At 33.3% G+C, this 24763-nt stretch overlaps 1 protein-coding gene across 4 annotated transcripts; it reads left to right on the forward strand.

Annotated features, from left to right (window-relative positions):
- The first annotated feature begins 8652 nt into the window (after positions 1–8652).
- Positions 8653–15495, forward strand: LOC104606522 (zinc metalloproteinase-like protein). Of its 4 annotated transcripts, XR_016080366.1 has the most exons (13): positions 8709–8848; positions 8986–9064; positions 9826–10065; positions 11362–11571; positions 11847–11927; positions 12024–12110; positions 12240–12335; positions 13076–13129; positions 13223–14337; positions 14444–14492; positions 14645–14684; positions 14814–14907; positions 15090–15495. XR_016080366.1 is itself a non-coding variant. In XM_010271771.3 (12 exons), exons 3-12 carry the CDS (start codon positions 9832–9834, stop codon positions 15239–15241), a joined length of 2118 nt encoding a protein of 705 aa, XP_010270073.1. In that variant the 5' UTR covers positions 8709–8848; positions 8986–9064; positions 9826–9831; the 3' UTR covers positions 15242–15495. The 4 variants fall into 4 exon arrangements, 3 of the variants coding, with proteins under 3 accessions (XP_010270074.1, XP_010270073.1, XP_088750787.1); XM_010271771.3 differs by lacking the exon at positions 14814–14907; XM_010271772.2 differs by lacking the exons at positions 8986–9064; positions 14814–14907 and having other exon boundaries at positions 8653–8848.
- Positions 15496–24763: the final 9268 nt, after the last annotated feature.

A 24763-nucleotide genomic window follows, 5' to 3' on the forward strand; every position in this document is an offset into this window, starting at 1 on the left:
AATAGAAAATGAATTGAACAGAATGGAGTTGTGAATAGGATTCATCATTCATGATGACAGGGTTTAGTTGATGATGATGATGATGAAACGATCAATATATAAAAAAAAAAAAAAAAAAAAAAACACAGTACGATACATAATCATGGATTTCAAACAATTCATTAGAGAAGGGCAATTAGAAGATGGGTTGTCATTTTCGGGGTCACTAAAATGTTTTTTTTTTTTAAGCAAAGGATATCCATTGGAAATCAGAATTACGGATACAAGAGAAGACCCCTTGAGATATGAGTTGTGCCTCGGTGAGAGGGGTCTAGGGATCAAAATATAAGTTCTATTTACATTGGCCCTTTTTGCTATATCATGAGCAGAGGCCTACATCATTCCTGTTTATATACAAAATTTTCAGATCTACAAAAAAGGAGGCAGAGATTTGATATACTCAATCAGTGCTTGCTCGTTCCATCTTATGCTTCCTACCGTTCCTCTAAGCTTAAGATCTCCTTTGCATCTGACATAATGGTGGCTTTGCTGATACCGAGTAGAATAAGCCATCTCAGGTCTTTGATGATTGCCCAGAGCTCAGCTTCTAAGGCATTAGTGGCATTGCACTGCTATCCTTCTGCAAAGCAAATATCGTGTGTGTAAATATATATATATATATAAACCTGTGGATGCTGAATTAGTTGTTGGGTTCCAAGATCCATCAACTATCGCTAGTGTATGGGAAGCAAGGGGTAGGTTGTGAGTGGAGAACTCATTGTGTGCAGATTGTTGGAGAGGCTGGGACCATATTTAATCTTCTGTGTTTGGAACATATAGATTTGCTTTTCTCATAACTTCAAGGGGGTCCGGGGACTTTCCTTTGAAAATTAATTCATTTCTATGGTCCCATATAGCCCGTAGGATGGCCAAAATTCTAGCCAAAGAGAATTCACTGAGATTTTTTCTGTTTGGGTTCCATTCTAGCCACCAGGTTAGGAAGTCGGGTGTGCCCGAAACTGTGAAGGCCTCTGGGTTAAACCCGGGGGTCACTAAAATGTTATATACTAGAACCTGGAGGGTTTCTATATGTTCAAACATTAGAACCCCTCTTAGTATATTTATCTTTGAAATATGTGACTGAAAAATTAAAAGAAAAATGAATGTCGCTGTGAGAACCATATTGAAAGATGTGGTTGCCAACAAGAGGTGTATATCTTGAAGTTGAATAGCCCTTTCCTAGGAATCAGAAAAACGAATCTGATTTGCTTCGCGATAGATATGCCAGAAGGTAGGGCTGTTCATAAGAAGGCCCAATCCGACCAAACCAATCAATCTGGACTGACCCAACCCGAGTCGGTCGGGTTTTCATCAGCACCGATCGATTTCGGGTTGTACAAATTCATAAACCGATGGTTTGGGTCGGTTTCGGTTTTTTTGTGTGAAAATCGAAACTGACCCAAACCGAACCGACTTAGTTCCTACTTAACTATTTAAATATATATTTTTTATTTTAAATTAAATCGACCTAATCTATTTAAATATATATATTTCAATTTTAATTTAAATATATTTTATATTTAAAACTGTTAAATAAAGATATTTCAGTTTTACATAAAAACTTGACAACCCAAACTTGCACCACACAGGCACATGGGCCATGGGGGGCATGGATGAACTTAAAACCGAAACCGACCCAACCCGACTCAAACCGACCAGGTCAGTTTTGCTTAACACTGGGCCGGTTTCGGTTTCCATCTCAGGTAACCCGACCAGGTCGAATCGGTTGGAAAAACCTCAATAAACCGACCCAACTCGACCCGTGAACAGCCCTACCAGAAGGAGATGCTTGAACTAAACTCAGTCTTGAGGAAGAGACACTCACTGATGATGCTTTCCAATTTCCACAAGGGCTTTACTCTTTCCTTGAGGCAGTCAACCATGAGCTTCAAGTCTCATTCAATAATGATAGGGGAATCCTTAAAATCCAAAGCAATATTAATGGCCTCCCAAGCAGCCCATACCTCAACTTGATTAATTGAAAAGACCCCAATATAATAGGCTTTGAGATCCAAAATAAAACCCATATGGTCCCTAGCAATGCACCCAATGGAGCACCAACTATCTGACTTGATTTGCAGGATGCATCATAATTAACTTCGATAGTCCTAGGATTGAGATTGTGCCATCTTATAAAATTCCATTCTTTAGAAATCTCATTGGGACCAGAAGAAAAACAAGATCTGATTTCTCCCCAATAAGCAAGAGTCCTTTCTACAATAATTTGAGGATGAGCAGATTTATTATTAAAGCACATGTCATTTCTATTCTTCCAAATAAACCAAAGCAATACTACCAACTTTTCTATAACAAACTGTTCACTCTCAAAGCACTGGACCACCAGTCATTTATCGAATTATCATTAGAACTTGGAATCGGCAGCAAGGATCCCACCCTTAACCAAATTTGCTTAGTAAAAGAGCACATAATAAACCAATGCTTAAATGTTTCATTTTCATTGCAAAATTCACATTTGGGATTCAAATTCATGCCTCAAGAAAAATGAGCTTACTTTTAGTTGGAAGTTTGTCATTGAGTAGGAGGAATAAGAATACTTCAATTTTTTTATGAACCTTAAGATTCCAAAAAGACCTTTGACAACTAGCACCAAAACCACTTTCACCATTCCGACTACACTCTTCATTGTAGGCCAATTTTACAAGTTAAATTCATCTTTTATTGGTAGATAAGGTAATTAGGCAGCTGCACACTTGGTCGCTAGATCACATCGAAAGGTTTTGTGCAAAAACTAAATTTTGTTGATACCCCACCCCTGTGGTTATCAGAAATCCTACAACAGGACAGGAGCAAGGCTTCCAATTAGGATATTCCTCTATTGAGTCAAGTGTAGTTGGCTTTTAACGGTTGTAGGTTTTAATCTATGTCATTTTCGTTTCTTTCCTTTCTGGTTTTAGATTTATTGTTGTTTTGATTTTGTTAATCTGGGGGAAAGTTGGTTAAGGGGAAAATTTACCAATTTTTTTTTTGTGTTTGCTCCCATGTAGGTAAATAATTTTTCCTACATAGGGAAAATGTTAAAACAAGCTTGACAAAATTGTCCATTAAATAGGCTTTAAAAATAAAAGAAAACAAGGATATAAAATAGTAACACAAAGAAATTAACCCGACAAAATACTTACTTGACAGAAAAGAATGGGTAAATGCAATTACATGGATAAGTGTTAGAGGAGAAACATTGTGCATTTAACCAAGTAAATAATTTATCCAAAAGACAAGTATGGCTTGGTGATAAAATCTATTTTTCTTTAATCAAGAAAAAAATAACTTTAATGTCAATTTATTTTGAATAAATACTCAATCTTCGACTAGTATTTGAAGGGGTTAGAAGAATAAGTTATAGACTAAAAAGAGCATGGGTTAAATGACTTAACATTCTAATTTAATAATGGATATGGAACCATATCAGAATGGGCAAATGAGGTTCTTGTAATCGACTCCATATACATTGGTGGATCTATTTTGAAGTTAGTGTGGGCAATTCCCTATATAGTATGCGTCAAATAAAATTTAGTTTCTTAAATGGGATCCTTTTTTATAGGAGAATAAGTAAAAGATAAAGAAAAAATATACAAGAATGGCACCCATGTAGACCAAGTTATGAGGTTTGGGATTTAGGGTTTTAACTTTTACTTTTGTTTTTACTTCATTTCACATCCCTCCTCAACAGCTCAGTTTTATTTCTCTACTCTGTCCCCTTAAACCTAGAGATGGCAGTTTTACCCTATCCTTTTTACTAGGTACCCCAACCTCCCTAACCTAATTAGGTTAGGGATGGAGATTGTCTTCATAGGGATGGGGATTTTATAGGGATATTGATGGGGAACAAGGACTAAGGATGGGGAGTGAATCTTTATTAGGAATGGCAACAGGGAGCCTCTCCCCATCCCCGCTAATGGGGACAAGGTTATTCCCATCCCCGTCCTCGAGGGGATCCCCACTCCCTGTGATTTTTTATAATGTCAACTATTTTGTTTTTGTTTTTTATTTTATTTAAAATAATTAGAAATTACAATCATATTAAAAAATATTCAAATATATTCAACCATATTTTTAAAACTAGTAATATGTAGATGCATATATAGATATATACATCTATATTACCTATAAAAGTGTGAATAAGGCATTGGCTTCTAGAATTTTTCTTTACTAAAATACCCCTTCTATTGAATTTGGTTCACCTTCATTGTAAGGGTAGAAAATGTAATTAAAATAATACTATTAAATACATTCAATTACCTCTCATTAAGTCTCACATTTAAGTCATTAAATAAATCACATCCTCTCTCATTGAATCCAACATTAATACTTTTGTTTCTCACTATTAAATTCTAATAATAAATCTATACACAACAATTATTAATACAATGAAATTTGATATTTTTAAAATGAACCTAGAAATGAAATCATATTTTTCCATCTAGGTGGTGGGTAAGTAATTCAACCATTTGGGTCAAATGGATAATTCCATGATCTCACAAATGAATAATAAAAATTTAGAGATACAAAAAATATAGAAAATAAAGAAATTTTGAAAAAAAAATGGACACAATTATATTATTATATATTTGTCATATTAAAAAAATAAGTATGATAGGATGGACATAATTTTATTAACAATTTTCCTATCTAGGGGGTGGGTTAGTGGTTCAACCTTTCGGGTCAAACGGGTTAATTCATGATGTATAATTAAAAATAAAATTTTTAAAATAGAATAATACAAAAAATACAAAACAATTTTGGGCACATCTATTATAGGGGTGAGCATAATTCAGTTAAAACTGAATTGAAAATTTTGGTTTATTTTTTTTAGGGTTTTGGTTAATTTGGTTTTTAGAATTAGAAATTCGGTTAACCGAATAAACTGAACTTTTGTATATCATATGCAATATATAATATATAATATATAACATAATATATATTAATATATAATATAATGAAAATTGCTTTCATAATATATATTATATGTTATATGTTATAATGTATATAATATAGTATATACATTATTAAAATCTGGTTTTAATTTAAATAACTAAAAGCCAAATCGAAAATTTTAGTTTTTCTATTATTCAGTTTTGATTTGGTTTTAAAAATTTTCAATTTATTTTATTTGGTTTCTAATCGAATAAACCGAATGCTCACCCCTACATCTATAATATTATATCTTAGTCATATAAATAAAAAATAAGTATGATGAATAATAATTATTTTATTAGTGATATAAATTAAATGCAAATTTTAAAACCATTATGAAAATGAAACCATTTTCATATATAGGGGGTGGATTAGTGGTTCAACCTTTTAGATCAAATGGGTTAACTCATGATGTATAATTAAAAATAAAATGTTTAAAATAGTATAATACAAAAAGTACGAAACAATTTTGGGCACAATTATAATATTATATATTAATCATATAAATAAAAAAATAAGTATGATGAATAATAATTATTTTATTAGTGATATAAATTAAATTCAAAATTTAAAACCAGTCTGAAAATGAAACCAATGTCATATCTAGATGGCAGGTTAACGATATAATCTTCTAGGTCAATGGGTCAATCTATAATGTCATAACTAAGAAATAAATATTAAAAAATCTATAGAAACTCAAAGAAAAATATAATCTTTGTATAAAGCATTTTGATACAATTCTAATGTTATATATTCATAATATTAAACAAAAATAAATATGAAAATAAAAATTACTTTTATTAATGATGAAAATGGAATACAAGATTTAAAATCAACCAAAAAAGCAAAATGGTTTTTTCCATCCAAGTGGTGGATTAGTGGTTCAATTGTCCATATCAAATGGATCAACACATGATGTTATAATTAAATAATAAAATACACAAAATTATAGAAAAAATGTAGATAAATTTGGGTACATTCTATGATATTATATATTCATCGTATAAAAAAAATGTGATAAATGAGAATTATTTTCATTAATAATGGAAATGGGATAAAAATTAGGAAAAAAACAAAGCATTGATGTCTAACACATGACTCCACTAACCATGTCAAATGGTTCCATGATTTAATTAGCTAGGCCACCGTAGACAAGTGGTTAATTTGGTGGTAAATGAACCTACAATCTTGAATTGGGTGGTTGGCTAATCAATCTAATAAATTGATTTGACCCCAATATTAAAAACCAATATCAAACAATACATTGGAATTGCATTTTCCTCTTGTTAAATAAGTAATTTTTATTATATCATAAATTAAATAATAAAAAATAAAAGTATAGAATTTTTTTATAAATTTTATGGAAAATTTTGAACATGTATTAATATTATATATTCTTCATATTAAACAAAAGTATATTTGAAAAAAAATGATAATTATTGTTAGTAAAAATAGAAATAGCTAAAATAAAAAAGAAAAACAAATTAATGTATTAACCATAGCCCATTTTCCTGGTTAAATACGTTAGTGGTTCTACCGGTAAGGACCTAATTTGGTTCTTGACCAAGTCAATGGTTTTTTTTGGCAATAAATTGGTTTAGGTTAAAACATACCAAAAAAATGTATCCAATTGACAAACCAATGAATCCAATTAACCTAACCATGTTTAGGTTAAAACATGTTGAAAACTTTGATAGAAACTATAAGAACATTTGAAGTTAGGTCTTTGAGTTGAACGGCAATATATACATTGCCACGTGCAACATGCGTGCGCTTTTACTAGTATATAAACGTATGCATACAAATATACATATGTATTAGCAAGGATCCTACAAGGCGGGGATTGGGGTCTCCGTGAGGTGGGGAGTGCTCTCTCCGTCCCTACCAACGGGGATGAAAATTTCCCCACCCCATCCCCAAGGAGGAAAATCATCCCCATCCCCCACCCCATTTGGGGTGGATCCCCACGGGAATCAGGGAAATAGGGAAATTGTCATCCCTAATCTTTATGCTTTAGGGCTTGTTCATTTGCTCCGATGTCTAACATCTAAAAGTGCAATAATTACATTAGGAGGTATATTGGTATTGGTGAACTTTTCTTTCCTCAGAACTCTAAATGTAGAGAATATTGTTTTGAATTCTAAAATTTGTCAAATGTCCATTTTAACCCCATATGTGAGAATTTTTGTTAGTCTATGTAATTCAATAAAAATAATATTAAAAATTATTATAATTGATTAATAACTAATTAATAATTAATTATAACATTTATTATTTATTATTAATTATTAATTATTAATTAATACTAATTAATATAATAGTTAATAATTAATTAACAACCAATAATTAATAATTATTATTAATTGTAATTAATTAATGTTAAATAATTATTATTATTATTATTAATTTTTTGTAAATTCAATAAAGAAATAATATTAAAAATTGTTATAATGATTAATAATTATCTAATATTTAATAATAATGCTTATAATAATAATAATAAATTATTATTATTATTAATTATTAATTAACTTTTAATTATAATAATAATAATAATTATTATTATTATTATTGTATATGAGACCCTTGAGTTATAAGGAAGAAGAAGTGTTTTGTGTTTTGGGGGGTATCATTGGAAAACAAAAAAAAATGTAAGGTTCATCTTTAAGAGATAAGGAATAAGAGGAAACGAATGACCATTTTCCTCTTAAAGTTGTAAGATTTCTCTTAAGAGGTAAGAGTTAAGAGGAAACGAACAAGCCCTACAGTGTTTCCTTTATTTTACATAGGGAGTATGGTCCCCGCCCAAACTCACCCGATTATGATTAAGTTGATGTTATGATAATACCTACGTCCGCTAATCAAAGTCATGGAGCTATGCCACTTATAGACTTATAGTTAGGCAAGACTTAGGGTATGTTCGTTTCCTCTTAACTCTTATCTTTTAAGAGGAATCTTTTAACTTTAAGAGAAAAATGGTTGTTCGTTTCCTCTTATCTCTTATTTCTTAAAGTGCAATCATACAACTTTTTGTTTTCCAATGATACCGCAAAAAGACAAACAAAAAGCTCATATATAGAGTTAAAATAGATATTTGATAATTTTTAGAATTCATAATTTTGAACAACATTCTCTCCATTCAAAATTTAGAAAAATGAAAAGTTCACAAATAACAATAAACCTCTAAATGTAATTATTACACTTTCATATGTCAGACTTTAGAGCAAACAAACATGCCTTGATGACAATGATTTATTATACATATTTCATCCTTTTGCTTCGAATTCTTGACATATTATCTTGAAAATTAGGATTCATAACAAACTTTATTTATTTTTCTATAATCTATGTGGGGAGATGATCAGCTATCCTAGGCTCCTAGCTAGCTTATTTGGATTCCGACTTGGCAACTTCTATTGTTGGATGCTTCTCTTCTCGAAAACGGGGAATGGGTTACATTGGCAAGCATCACTGCATCACGCATTCATCCACACCCAAACGATACCTACCCCATTAAGTAAGTATTGCGTATGTACACGTTCCCAAACAGCACCTGATATTTCTCTCTAGAAACTACGGATGACCGGCTGACCACTTGAATTCTCACGTGTTCATCAATCCTCGTAAGCACTAACGCACGGTCACAAACACCGTTAATGGGAATGTTCTCAATTTCGTCAGTTCATTTTAGCATTTTATTCTGTGGTCAAGCTAAATTGCGCCAATCGGCTAATAATCTAATGTCGTTCCGGCGACATCCTATAAATTTCCAGTCGCGCCTATTTATTTTCACAATCTTCTCTTTGAAATTCATTTTTTTTTTCAGACAGAACGAAGTATCCAATCCGTAGAGTCCGATCGTCTCAATTCAATTGAGGTAATTCTTCCGTCCTTTTCCGGTCTGGGCATATTTAGAAATCGATATATCTCGAAATCTTTATTGTTTAGCAGTTTATTTATAGCAAACTCGGTTGAATTTCATTGATACTGGAGGGCTTGGTTCATTGATTTCAGGTCCTGCTGGATGTTGTTTCGGATGCCTACGCCTTATTAGATTGATGGTCTTTTCGTTCTTAGTTTTGGATATATTCTGGTTCTGTCTTGTCTTCCCCCTTCCTTTCCTTATACTGTTATTCATTTTCTTTTAATTTCGCCTTGATTTTAGTGGTGCGAAAAAAAAAGAAGTTTGGTTCTAATTATTGTTCTCGTTTTGACTATTATATCTGCATTTTCTTTTAATATCGACATTGAATATTTGAATTCCCTGTTGGAATTTTGGATAGTTTGAGTTTATTCTGAACTTTAAGGGAGTAGTCTAGGAAACCTATATTGAGAACTATTTCTACAGATTGATAACTTTTATATGGACACCTAACATGTATTAACTTGGCTGGTTTTCGAGTTCTCTACTTGATACTGGCCGTATTATTGCCAACAAAATTTGGTAACTTGAGGGATAAAATGAAGATTTCAAGCAGATTGTGGTTTGAGACTTCAAACTTGTGGTTTGATCTTAAAATGAAAACCCTACTTTTACAACCGATAATTATTGTTTCACTTTCTGAACCCATGGTCCATGTCTTGAGGTGGTCTTCATTCTTGTGGAAGTTCTTGCATTCAACCTTCAACGTGTCTATGTTTCGCAACTAATAATTCTATGTCGAGTGTTTTGTGTGTGTGTGTGTGTGTGGTGTCGGTTCTTTTTTTTTTGTATTTTCTTGATTGTTGAATCTTTTCATGATCAGATAGAAAAGTTTGTTGGAGGTTGCCCATAGAGAGAAAGGGAATCAATTAGTACTTTCAAGCTTCAGCTTTCTTCTTTCTTAGTTACTTTTCCTTTATTTTTCCTTGCAGTACAATATGGAAAAAACACAGAATATCTTGGTTATTTGGAGGGGAAGGAAGTTGAATGTGGAGATAAATTCAGGTGCTACTCTCAAAGATCTTGGACACAAACTACAGAAGTTGACTAATGTAAAAGCCAATACTATGCGTCTCCTTGTACCACGTTCTTCTGATAAAAGCTCAAATATGTTCATTCCATTCTCTGGGGAACACTCAAATTTAAGCTTGCTCGAGTCTTCCATTCTTGAGGTATGAACCATATTCCTATACCTTCACTAATACTTTATTTCCTACATAATAAAAATTGTGCCTTTGATCTCACATTTAAATTGACAAATGTCTTAGTTATTATAATCATGGTTGGCAATATCAATGAGATTTGGAACAATCTCCCCATTTCACTAGAGGCAATACAAAATATTCCAAGAATTTTTTCTCCCTTTATCTCTATATTGCAATATATCAGTGATATTTCAAATCTCATTGATTACTCAAACATCTAAGATTTTATGTTTTAGAATATCGTTGTAACCTTATGATATTTTTTTAAAATCATTGAAGGTTTTTAGAAGTCTTCCTGAAAATCAAATGGAGATTTTGTGATTGGATGACTATCTTACTGTTTAAGTGTTTATGTGACTTGTAACAACAGGTTCTTTTTTTCTTTTTTTCTTTTTTTTTTTGCTTTTTGATCTGATCAAAAAACATAGTAACAAAAAAAAAAGAAGAAAAAAATAAAGTAGCTAGTGAATGATATACATATAGAACAGAAAATGGTTAAAAGACCAAAAATAGAAAGAGAATCCTAATTTTCTCCTATTTGTTATTCCCAGTTGTTTGCTATGGTTTTTCTATTTTAAATATGCAATTATACTTATAATAATCCATGAAGTTTCATTAACAAATTCCATGTTTTTAGTAATTCCCCCAATCGCTTTAGATTTTTCAAATGCCTTAGCAAGATAAGTGAAATATCCCCAGAATTTCTCATTTCTACATGGCAAAATGTCCATTGATATCGAAGTTGTGAACCATGGTAATAACTTCCCCCAGTGGATAATTGAGACATAAAACTTAGCTTTTTAAGGTTCTTGTTGTAGCTCTGCATCCATTTAAGTGGAGTTTCTCTGTTGGTCAAGTAGCAACTTGGTTGTATTGATCAAGTTCATTTAGTCCTGGAATTTGTGAATACCATTGGTTTTCCTTTGGCAGGGAACACTTGGTTGTCTCACATGGTTATTGTCTTTGTGGATAATAGAATCAACAATGAATTTCTGTATGTCTATTTCCTGAACCTGAACGATTTTTCACCATGAGAAAATATCAAAGTCCTCATCAATGCTGTTATCTTGGTTAAATCCCAAAAGATAAATGGATGCAGTCAAAGGATAAATGTATTGTGAAGTGGGTCTGAAATGTTCTTAGATTGTATTTTAAGAAAGGTTTTTTAATCAACTAGCACATAGGAAGACAATAATCATGTTTAACATCACTGTCTATGTACTCCTTGCAAAGCAACTTATTTCTTTGCCTTTTCTTGGGCAGAATAAGCCTATTAGAATGATGGGTGTGTTCGAAGATGAAGTTGAAGAGGTTCTACAAAATGAAAAAGTTGACTTGAGGATAGCTGGATTTGATGAAGAGGAAAGGAGACTGAGGCAGCGCATGATAGATAGGCCCACAACTTCACTAAAACTTCCACAAGGAACGTGTATCTTCTGTGATTTCCGCACACTTCACATTCCAGGAATAGAGGTGTGATCAACTTCTATAACCACTAAACAAGTTAAACTTTGTGTTCCCTAAATAGATCTCTGTTGAGCTACTTTAGTTAAACACCTTCCAAATGATTTTTTTTTGAGTTGACACTTCTCCTGCTATTATCTTAATTAAGCTATGCCTGTCAACCAACCTCAACCTAAGATGAAGAACTTGGTATTCCATATGCCATACCTAATCATATTATTTGATCAGCCACCTAATCTTATTATTATAACTATTGTTAATCATGTGCTTGTGTTTTTTAACAGTTGTACCCTCCAGCTTCTGAGGCATTGAGAATAATGCATATGCTTGCTGCTGATCCAGGAATTATTGCTATCATGAACAAGGTTCTTCTAAATGACAATTCCTAGTTATTACCTTTATATTTTCTGTTTTGCCATGGCTTTTGTTAGACATTGTATTGTTTCTGTACTGTTTTAAAGCATCGATGGCGGGTAGGAGTTATGACAGAGATGGCTCCAGTGGGGTATGTTGGTATCAGTCCCAAATGCATTCTTGGTTTTAACAAGGTAACATTTGGGTTATACACCAATCAGAAAACAATTGGGTTATGTATTTTGGTGGTACAATACATAGAAAAGTGAAAATTGAAGAAAAAATGTTATACATTGTTTTGTCATTTCTTATTCTCTTTACAGAATCAAGGAGAGGAGATATCTCTGCGCCTTCGAACTGATGACCTCAAGGGTTTTAGGAAATATGAGAGCATTAAAAAAACTCTGTTACATGAGCTTGTGAGTATAATTTTCTAACATTTCATTATAAAATTTGTATTCTGTTCGAGTACCTATGACAGAATAAGTACCACATGGATCCATCATGACATTCTGTGGTCTTGAATTGTCTGTGTGATGAAAATGCCCATACATCACTATTACTTTGAAAAAAAAAAAAAAATTGTATTTAGTTGGATTGTGAACATTGGTGAACACATGTCCTGATTGATCCAACATGGGACTTCTGGAAATTATAGAAGCCAACTCCACAAAGTCTTCTGCATTCTTACACTAGAGGATCCAAATTCAACTTCCTGACCTTTCTGTGGATCTATTATATGCAAAGTGTGGGTATTAGGTACATAACTTTTAGCTTTCAATTGGAGGTGACTCTTTGAATCTGATTTTACTCAGAAATTCAGGCAGTTTTCTCCATAGATAATCGAGTGTTTCTACTTTTGTTGGCCTTTCGCTTATCCAATTTTTTTTCTACTGCCCAAATGGAGATTAGTTGGATTATCACAGTCTCCATTTTGACTTCATCCCTATAGCCCATCCTAAACACCAGTTGAAAATTTTACTTGCATACTAATTTTAACAGTTTAGGGCTTCACATCAAGTAACAAGTTATCATTGAATCCCTTGTTAGGAGTTTCCTCAATGTATACACCAGTGCAACATGTGTACATAATTGTATAGTTATCAGTCAGCAAATGATCCTTCAACCCACATTGTTTTTTCCATTTTGTCTATTTCAGGCTCACATGGTTTACTCTGAACATGATGCCAACTTTTATGCTCTAGATAAGCAGGTATATATCTATATTATGTGTTTGCACTTGAAGCGTATGCATGAGGTTTTGATTTGAAGATTCTTAACCTTGATTTGCTTTTGTTCCAAACAGCTCAACCAAGAAGCTGCTAGTCTAGATTGGACAAAGTCAAGAAGCCACACCTTGACTTCTGTCAGGCATTCGGAACACTATGAAGAGGAGTTTTATACTGGAACCAGAAGTAGTAGTTCTCAAAAGCTTGGGGGCAAAATGTCAGATCACTTGGCCAGTGCCTGTGCATCATCAGTTGCTGCTGCCTACCGTCGTTTAGCTGAAACTTCCACCAACACCTCTGGGGCATTTGAAGTCTGTGAAGAACCTGATCCTGATGATTCTTTGGTAAAAGAACATATGCAGCCTGAAGTCCCCAAGGAAACTTGTGAGAATCCTAGCAGTGAGCCTCATCCTAATCACAACTTGCTTGATCAAAACAAGTTTGAGCCTGACCCCAATGATTCTCAAAGTGTTCATGCCATGGATTTCAAACCTTATTTGGGAGTTAACAGAAACAGAACTGAACTTGAGCCTGATCCAGATGATCGTAAAGTGGCACAGTCCATGCCTCATATGAGAACTGACAGGAAGTTGATTGACTCTAATAACTGTGAAGAACCTGATCCTGATGATACGGAGGTGAACAGTGCTGCTCTAAAGAATAAAGTGGTGGTTGAACTGGATCGAGATGAGAATCAAGCAAATGAGACTATGGGTAATGAGAGCCAGCTAACGATGAACTGCAGAGAACCTGATCCAGATGATTCTGAATTTGGAAGGGTTATCTTGGACTACAGAAACAGGGGTGAACCTGATCCTGATGATTCTCAAGCAATTAAAACTGTTGAACATGAGGCCCAAGTAGGGAAGACTATTGAGGAGCCTGATCCTGATGACGCTGAAGTAGAAAAGACCTCTTTGGAATATAGAGGCAACAGCAAACCTGATCCTGGTGATTCTCATGCCAGTGAAGTCATGCAGATTGAGCCCGATCCTGATGACAAGGAAAACTCCAATGAAAGTTCTAGAATGCATGCTGATGAACCTGATCCAGATGATCAAGAACTGCAGAGAATTCAAGACCCTGTTTCTCTTGTATGTACTCGTCTTCAGAAAGCCATTGAAGTGCTGCGATCTGAAGTTAATTCGACAGAAGCTAATTCTGTTCTTCAGACCCTTTGTAAGATCGTTAGGTAATTCTATGGCACTCGAATCACCATATTGCTATTAATATTTGGACTCTTCTTTTTGGTGCTTTGAGATATTATAGTGACTTATATTGATGCTCATTTCTTATAGGAATGTCATTGAACACCCAGATGAAATTAAATTTAGGAGACTACGGAAGGTTCTCTTTCTCTCTCTCTCTCTCTCTCTCTCTCACACACACACACACACACATATGTATATATTAATTTTAGGAGGCTACAAAAGATTTTGGATCTATGTTTCGTCTTTCCAATTCTCTCCTCTGTATTGCTAACTGATGTTGAACTGCAGGCAAATCCCATGTTTCAAAGGAACGTTGCAAATTATAAAGGTTCAAACATTTCCCCATTTCTTCTCATTTGTCTTAATGTTTGATGAGATGTAAATGATGACCATCATCTAATTAAGTATCATGGTTCTTTATGTGTGACCCCATCAATTCATTGATCCGGATTGTCAGTAGCTGCACCATCGTGCTGAATAAAGTAGCCCCCAAAAGTCATACTGTATCGAGCATCTTTGACCTTTCTAAAACTTGAGGCCTGAGGCTCAAGGTAATATATTACTAGATGCTTCTGATCAAAGTGACTTTTGGTATGTCCTAGTTAAGAGGTGCTGAACCAATAAGCAATCTGAGTCCATGTTATGCACTGGGGCATAGGGTTTTTCAAGAGGTGCTGACTTTTGTTAGGCTCGAAAAGCTTTTAATGACTGGTCTTTTGCTTCTTTTGATCAGCTGCCATGGAAGTTCTTTTTCTGGTGGGCTTCAATGAAGATGTTTTGTCTGATGAAGTTGGGAGAGTGGAGACTTACATGGTTCTGAAAAGGAATGATCCTGCGTTACTCTGGCTTGCCAAGTCCTCATTGGAGATGTGCATTGCTTACTAGTCGTGGTCCTCCTGGAAGTGGTAAAGCCAAATGTTGGATTTGTACAAGGGATCTCTTTTCTGTCTTTGTTGTACGTCAAGGTAGTATGTATTCTTTTCTTTGGGGTGGTATCGGCGTTACAGGGTGCTGTGTGAAGTGTTGTATCCATTGTGCACGTCCGGTTACAGGTACTGTAGCCCTGATTTGGATGTAATCCGATTTGTATGATTCTGTAAGAATTACTGTAGATAAAGTGGACAGCATTGTTTATCTCATTGACATTTGCATTTGGGTTACTACTAGGTTTTTATACAGTGTGGAGATGATTTTTGGGATAAATTACCGAAGAAAATCAACACTCAACAGAACATAATAACATGGAAATAAAACATACTCCCTATAATGCATTTTTATCTTCCAAAATTTTTGATCAATTATAGTTTCTCAAACTTTATTTACTTCCACTTTTTTCCCTTTCTATGCAGTTACGACTGATAGGAGGTTGAAGCTTACCTTCCTAAACATATCAGATTGCCATTTCTGTTTTCAAAACCTGAAAACTTGTGCAATCTTTTTTTTTTTTGATGAATGAAAATAATTTATTAATTCAGAATATAAGGCAATACAGGAAACTCATGAAGAGGCACGAGCTGTTACCTCTTCTAACAAGGTATTACATCATTTAAGAACTGGATAAGTAGAAATAAAAAGAAATAAAATTATATACCAGCCCAAAACAGATGATCCCTTATAACCGTTTGCTTAGTTAGTCCATCCACTAAGGAATTTGCTGATTTTTCTACCCAAAGAGAGGTAACTGTCATATTTTTTATGAGCCAATTGACTTTCCTCAATAAATCTCTATATCGCCACATAGCTGAAGCTGGCTTTGTCAGCCATCTCACGACAATTTTAAAGTCTCCTTCAATTATTAAGTGTTGAACTCCTAATTGTTCAGCAATCTGGATGCCTTGTACAGCCGCTAAGATCTCTGCTCTATTTGAGTCTCCTATTCCCACAGGGCCTGAAAAGAAAGCTAAAATGGTGCTCTCTGTCTCTTAGCACCCTTCCTATCATCGAAGGGCCTGGGTTTCCTTGGCTACTACCATCAAAATTCAGCTTTGCCCAACCTTCAGGCGAAGGCTTCCACACTGCAGCTGCCTTGTCCCTCCTCGTATGACTATTGGCTACCGCCTTCTAATTACTCCAAATGTCATCAAAGGAAAACATATGAAAGAAGTCCAAAGTTCTTAGCCAATGAATGGCTCTGGTCAGTATACAATCCTCCACAGTTCGTATGCTTCTTTCCTTTTCCTTGAACACCCTAGCATTCCTTTCTTCCCAAATTGTCCACATGGATGCTGCTCTAATACATCTCCACTTCGTTTTTCCTTTCCTTGTAGGCCACACAAAGAAAGAAGGATCGAACAGCTGACTTAATTCTGAGGACAGATTCCACTTGCATCCAAACAAAGAAAAAATCCAACTCCAAATAGCACTAGAAAATGAACAAGATACAAATAGGTGGGAGCAATCCTCACCACTAGCCCTACAAAGTACACACCAGTTAGGGGACAAGCACATGAAAGCCCTTTTCTTTTACAAGCAATCTAGAGTATTGATCTTTCTATAAAACACCTCTCAGCAGAAAATTATAATTTTAGGAGGAGGAACAGGTCTAAACTAAATCTCCTTAGAAGGGAAATCCAACTATCCCATGGAGGGGCAAAGGGACTTAGAAAATGAAGTACAAGTGAAAAAACCTTTTGGATGAGGGGACCATAGTCTCACATCCGATCGAAGAGGGTCCAGAAAGACACTGCCAAGAAGAAACAACAGTTCTGAAGCACTACTAAGTTCAACATCCCCGCTAGTGAGCATGAAAAAGATAAAGATAAATAATAGAAATATTAAGAATATACAATTATTTTATATAATAATTAATAACTAGCGGAATAACCCGTGCTGAGCATGGGAGTGACACTGCTGCTTGAAATAAAATTCCGCAATTGGTGGAAGACATTGCTAGATTTCTTACTAAACAAAATGCAGATAGACAAATACAATTATACAATTGTCAGGGAAAAATGAAGTTCACTCCCCATATCTTTGTAAAACTCAAGCTACAGCTGCAGAATGGATGAATTGGAAAGGTTTGGTCGTGAGGTAAATGTGTAGCTGGCCAAACCCCCACACACAGTCATTGTTAAATGCAGACATGCTAAAACCCAACCAATACAGTTGCTAGATTTGTGGCTTTTTACCATGAAAGCTGTGATTGTTATCCTTCTCAGAAACCTCTTTCGCCTAATGATTTCTAAATACCAAAGAAAAAGGATACCTTAATTCGAAAGATTGATAATCAAGCTTTTGAGGGTTGCAATGACGTGCATCCACGAATCTCATAACTTTAGATGGTTAAAACTAAAAAACTCCTCTTGTCAAGTAGTTGGTGCAGAGTTTAGACGCCATGGCAGGTTAAAACTTTAAGTGTTGCGACTGCTTCGGTGCTTCCCCAAAGACTATAATTCAAGACAAAATCACAACTAAGTATCATGTTAATCAACAATTATAACATGTAACACATACGAAACCTATGAATTGTTTAGCATATACCGAAAAATGCAAAAATTAAGAGACAAAACCTGGCACAAAATTACAAAAATTCAAAGGAGAATAAAACCAATCACAGGGGAGTCCGGCGTGTTTGTGTCCTCTGTTTATGGTCATTCTTCCCTATTCCCACCTTCACTTGGAACTTACAATATAACTCTCCAATTAACATGTTTTTTTCCCTTTCTAACCCAAAAAGAAAGAAGAAATTCCAAGCTTTCTAAAGTGAACTATCTTAAAATCTATTACAGTCAAACAAAAATAGATGAGCTTCTAAAACTCGTCATGTGAATCATCGTTCCATTTGATCCACCAAGAGCTCCACCAGTCCTTTGATAGACAACAACGATGATTGGGTTGCAAACAGTCTCTACCTCTTTGAGCTTCTCATCATAATCCTCCTTCTCACCTCTCTGGTTCTCATCCAGCCACTAAAGACCAGCTTTGCTGTTTCCTCAAAGCAGCCTTCTTCCATATCTCAGATCCCAGAATCTTAGTAACAGTTTAGTAATAGGTCTACGGAACCAGAGGAGGGAAATGCTGCAGAAAAAGGTTACAACCTTTTTGAATATTTTCCGTATCTTAGTAGTCTTTGATTTATATAATAGTTCCAGTTTGGTGTCTGGAGGTGAACAATTAACGAGAGAGTAGCACACAGATCGAAAGACCATTAGATAGCGAAGAAAAATGAGTGGTGAAATTCAATGGCGGTGTTTGCTTGAATTTTTATGTATCGGTGTTTATTGTTCAACGGTGGTGCTGTTGAAGTGTTGATAGCTGTCGTTTAGGAAAGTTCCGGTATTTCGCTTGTTCTGTTGATCGGTGGAGTGTGGTAGAAGACGATAATAGCATATAACAATAAAGGGCAGAATCACTATTCATCTTCTTCCTCTTAAGTCTATTCACCGGTGCCGCCACTCCAACAATGTTGTTGGAAGTGGGCGGAGGCAGAAGCAGCGACGGCTCTGGCTGCCCAACGCTGCCACTTCCGCCCATCTCCGCCTCCGCTTCCGGTAATGTTGTCGGAAGTGGGTGGAGACAAAGGCGGCGGCGGCACTGGTGGACGGAGGTGGCAGCATTGGGCAGAGAAATAACCACCAGCGTCGCCACCGCCACCTCCGCCTTTACCTCCGGCAATGTGATTGAAAATGGGCGGAGGCAGAGGTAGGCGAAGATAGGCGAAGGCAGCGGCAAACGACAAGCGGCGACGCTGGTGAAGAAATTGCAGGAGGAAGAAGATGAACAGCGCTTTTACCTTTAGGGCCCAAAAGTTGCCCTTATATGCCATTATCCCAAAATATTTCATACCTTCACACGTCGAAGACAAAATATAAATACGTGAAAAGCAATCCTAGACCTCATTCATTATATATTCGCATGATGCAATCCCGCGGAAAGAGAAAGCCACGTCGTCTTGAAGAAGGCCCTTCCCGCCTTAGTATATATAATAGATCTATATTTTATATATTATTTCTAATATTTTTTTATAATATAAAAATAATAATAATTAATAATCATTTATATTTTATATATTATTTTTAATATTTTTTATCAAATTTAATGGTAATTTTTCCTATTTTCCTCGGTCCTTATGGGGATTCACTTCAAATAGGGTCGGGTTGGGGATGCTTTTTCCCGTAGGGACGGAAATGAAAAAATTTTCATCCCCATTGGCGGGAACGGGGAGAGCACTCCTTGCCCCGCGGGGATCCCTGCTAATATATATATATATATATATATGCATACGTTTATATATTATATACATACATGTACATATGTTAATATTTTTAAAAATATGGTTGAATATGTTTAAATCTTTTCTAATAGGATTGCAATTTTTAATTATTTTATTTTTACTTTTTTAAATAAAATAAAAAACAAAAACATAATGGTTGATATTATAAAGAATCACAAGGAGTGGGGATCCTCGTGGAGACGGGGATGGGGATAACTTTGTCCTCGTTAGTGCCTTAGCGAAGATGGGAACAAGGATGGGGATGGGGATATTTTGTCGGGACAAGGATGGGGAGAGGCTCCTCGTCCCTGCCCCACCCCATTGCCACTCCTAATCAAACTAATGAAATTGACCAACCCGATTTCTAGTATTTCTAGTTGGCTTTGGTTCAACAATTTCCCAACCCGAGTGGGTTGGATCAGTTTCGCTTTGGCCATTTATAAATTGACCAAAACCGAACGACCTAACCATAAATATATATTAATATTTTATACTTTAAATATATTGTTTAATACGAGAAAGTGGAAAAATTCCAATGTTTCTTAGGATAAAATATTTTATATCATAAATTTATTTTTCTAATAATGCCATTGTAATTTTTTAAATTTAAAATTTTAAGCTTAAATCTTTCAAATGAACCGATCAAACCGAAAATTGACCCAAATTGATATAACCCGAGCTACCAACTCCTCAACCTGACTAGGTCGATTTGGTTAGCCAAACAACCTACAACTAAACTGAACCAACCCGTGAATAATAGTTTAATCTCCAATAATTATTAAATATTTACAGAAAAAATACATAATAAATTAAATTTAAAAAGCTAAATTGCAGTAGTTTAAATTCCAATAATTATTGAAAATTTTCTATTAAATAAAAAACAAAAATAGATTTTTACATAATTAATGAAAATATAATGATCACAAAAAACAATAAATAATTATTGAAATATAATAAATATTAATTTTAGTATAAATAGATATATAATAAATATAGATTTAGTGTTTAAAATTATTATTAATAAACATTAATTTTTTTGAAAGTTATTTTCTAGAATTATTAATTGGTATAAATGAAATTAGTTACTTAAAATATTATTTATTTATTAAATAATATCATTATTTAAATTTTAAAATCTTAATTATTTGTTGAATTTAATAATCCATAAAATTATAGTACTATAAATACATAATTTCGTTATTTTAACTATTTAAAATCTAGTTATGTTAAATATTTCATTATTTAAAATATTTAGTTACTTAACTAAATATTTATAATCTTAATCTATTTATTATAATTTAAAGTTATTCAATAACTATTTAAAATATATTATTAATTGATTTTAAAAAATCAATTTTAATATTTTGTTTGTACATAATCTCGTGATGAATTTTGTAAAAATATATAATTATTAACAATATGAATATTATTAAATTGATTATAATTATTTTGTCTTTTTAATAAATATTTTAAATTTATTATATAATTCTGTTAGAATATTTAAATAATTCTTAAATTTTTAAATTTAAACTTTCTTTAGATAGGTGTAGATAAAAAGTGGGGGAGAAGATAAATAAGAATTGGGGATAATTTAGGAGAGAAACTCTCTACAGAGATAACTTAGGAGAAAGTTGGGGATAGTAGTAGAGGTTGTTTAGGATAAATTTTAGGATGTTAGATTATTTAGGTTATTGGAACGTGAGAGAGAGAGAGAAAGAGAGTGAGAGAGAGATTTTAGGAAGATTTTTTTTTTGGAAAGTAAAGTTTCTAATTGGTAGTTTCAAAAATGACATGGACTAAAGAAAATAAAAAATTCAAAAAAGGAGAAACTTTCTAGGCTTCCTTCTTTTAATATATACTAACAGGGACCTGCAAGATGCACAGGATTTGTTAAGTTAAAGATAAACAATAGAAATATGTAAGAGTATACAATTGTTTTATATAATAATTAATAATCATATATTTTATATACTACTTTTAATAATTTTATTTACAATACAAAAATAACAATAATTAATTTTAGATAAGGTTGTTTATCAATTTTATGGATGGCAATTTTCCCCATTTCCCCGGTCCTCATGGGGATCCACCCCAAATGGGGCGGGGTGGAGATGATTTTCCTCCTATGGGGGTAGAGATGGAAAAATTTTCATCCCCATTGGTGGGACGGAGAGAGAACACTCCCTGCCCTGCGGGGACCCCAATATGTGCCCCATGGGATCCCCACTAATATATATGTATATATACTCATACTTTTATATATGTATATATGTACACATATGTCTATATGTTAATATTTTTTAAAATATGGTTGAATATGTTTGAATCTTGCCTTCAAACAAATATGTTTAAATATTTTCTAATAGGATTGTAAATTTTAATTATTTTATTTTTATTTTTAAATAAAATAAAAACAAAAACATAATGGGTTGACATTATAAATAATCACAAGGAGTGGGAATCCCCGTGGAGATGGGGATGGGGATAGGGAGGAGGATGGGGATTTTTGCAAGGACAAGGATGGAGAGAGGCTCCTCGTCCCTACCCTTGCCCCGTTGCCATTCGTAATCAAATTAATGAAACTGACCAATCAAATTTCTAGTATTTTCAGTTGGCTTGGGTTCAACAATTTCCCAACTCGAGTGGGTTGGATCAGTTTTGCTTTGACCATTTGTAAACTGACCAAAACCGAACAACCCGACCATAGATATATTTTAAATATATTTTTTAATAAAAGTGGGAAAATTCCAATATTTCTTAGGCTAAAATATTTTATATCATAAATTTAACTTTTAAATTTATTTTTTTAATAATGCCATTGTAATTTTTTAAATTTAAACTTAAATTTTAAATTTAATTGTTTAAGTTTAAATCTTTTGAACTAACTGACCAAACCGAAAATTGACCCAAACTGGTATAACTTGAGTGACCAACTCCCCAACTTGACCAGGTCGATTTGGTCGGCCAAACAACCTACAACTGAACCAAACCAACCCATGAACAATAGTTTAATCTCCAATAATTATTAATAATTTATAGCAAAAGTACAAAATAAATTAAATTAAAAAGCTAAATAATAGTAGTTTAAACTCCAATAATTATTGAAAATATATTTATCATAAAAAACAATAAATATTTACTGAAATACAATAAATATTTACTTTAGTATATATATATATATTAATTTTTTAAAATTATTATTAATAAACATTAATTTTTTTGAAAGTTATTTTCTAGAATTATTAATTGGTAAAAATGAAATTAGTTATTTACAATATTACTTATTTATTTAAATAATATCATTATTTAAATTTTAAAATATTAATTACTTGTTGAATTTAATAATCCATAAAATTATAGTACTATTAGTACATAATTTTGTTATTTTAACTATTTAAAATCTAGTTATGTTAAATATTTCATTTTTTCAAATATTTAGTTATTTAACTAAATATTTAAAATCTTAATATATTTATTATACTTGAAAGTTATTCAATAAATATTTAAAATATATTATTAATTGATTTAAAATATTAATTTTAATATTTTGTTATTTAAGATATTTAGTTATTGAAATATTTAAATAATATTTCATTATTAATGTTATATTTTTATTATTTGAATAACATTTAGATTGAATGATCTAGAAAATCATAATTTATATTGTTTGTACATAATTTCATGATGAATTTTGTAAAAATATATAATTATTAATAATATGAATATAATTAAATTGATTATAATTATTTTTTGTCTTTTTAATAAATATTTTAAAGTTATTATATAATTTTATTAAAATATTTTAATAATTCTCAAATTTTTTAATTCAAACTTTCTTTAGATAGATGTAAATAAAAAGTGGGGGAGAAGATAAATAAGTATTAGAGATAATTTAAGAGGGAAACTCTCCATTAAATTAGAGATAAGTTAGGAGAAAGCTGGGGATAGTGGGGGAGGTTGTTTAGGAGAAATTTTAGGATATTAGATTATTTAAGTTATTTTAGGAAGATTTTTTGGGGAAAGTAGAGTTTCTAGATTGGTAGTTTAAAAAATGACATGGATTAAAAAAATAAAAAATGAGAAAATTTCTAGACTTCCTTTTTTTAATGTGTGTGTGATTTTTTGAGAGGGGGATGAGGAGAGGGAGGACATGAATGAGGTGACAAGATGATCGAATTTTGAGGAAATAGAGAGTGAATGAATGAAAAGCTAGGATTAGGGTAACAGTCCTTGTTTAGGGGGGGGGGGGGGAGAGAGATGCCTATAATCAAGGGGATTAAATTTGCTTTAAAAGAAGAAACTCGAATGGTTTTGGGAGTGATAATTATTGGGCAGAAAAAGGGGAGATCACCATACTAAGTGGCAACTCCTAGTGATTCTAGGGGGAATCTTACACCCCCTCTAGAATTGCTCCCTTAGGATAATGGAGCACAAAGAGGCCATCTAAGGTGGCATAATATTAATTTAGTGTATATATATAGATGGGCAATGGCCAATGTGAAGTCAGCATCTAAACTATCCATGATTGTGTCTCACTAACACAAGTATATTATCATAATGCTCTCAAAGAGTCAATAGTTTTTACATGATCAGGATACTCTCCAAACATAGCCTCCTCGGATATGTCTGCACTCTGCACTTTGTTTGTATTGGAACTGAGAACTGACCTATTCATGAGCAAGGCTCAGCCTTAACTTTTGCCAAATATTGAATGAGCCCAGCCCAAAACCTAAGATCTAAGTAGAGTAAAATGTTCATGGGCCGAGTCCCAAAACTCGGCTTATGAACAAATCTACTTGGAAATTGGGAACAAGAATAAAGGCGAGTAGAAGGGACAAAACAATCAAGCCTCCATTGTGATTATTATGAGAGTCCAGATCTCCTGCTCACAAGAATTCTGCCCACGTCTACCCACATAATATCGTAGTTACACATGAAGAACATTTCATCTTCTTATATAATATTATGTATAGGGAGATGTTCCGAATGTACGGAATAATGTGTTGTGGGGACCAAATCCAATGTTCAATCCCGTCCCAACAAGGTCCAGAGTCTAGGTTCGGGCCGTTCTTCAAAGGTCGGGTCACCCGTTTATTAATCTGGTCCAATATGCAGCCTCCGAGTCCGGGCCGGCTATATAATAGAAGATGGAATGAAGAAAAGAAAAAGTTCTGGAGGCTTCTTCCGCGCGCGTA

This window comes from Nelumbo nucifera, chromosome 1 (genome assembly GCF_055504915.1).
Source record: "Nelumbo nucifera cultivar China Antique chromosome 1, China Antique-T2T, whole genome shotgun sequence".
In the NCBI taxonomy this organism is placed as follows: Eukaryota; Viridiplantae; Streptophyta; class Magnoliopsida; order Proteales; family Nelumbonaceae; genus Nelumbo; species Nelumbo nucifera.

Excerpts from the sequence above, each read along its gene's own strand:
- LOC104606522 (XM_010271772.2), top strand. The coding sequence starts at position 9,832 with ATGGAAAAAACACAGAATATCTTGGTTATTTGGAGGGGAAGGAAGTTG. Across the intron at positions 13,130-13,222 it reads TTTATGCTCTAGATAAGCAG|CTCAACCAAGAAGCTGCTAG; the intron begins GTATATATCTAT and ends TGTTCCAAACAG. Across the intron at positions 14,493-14,644 it reads AATTTAGGAGACTACGGAAG|GCAAATCCCATGTTTCAAAG; the intron begins GTTCTCTTTCTC and ends GTTGAACTGCAG.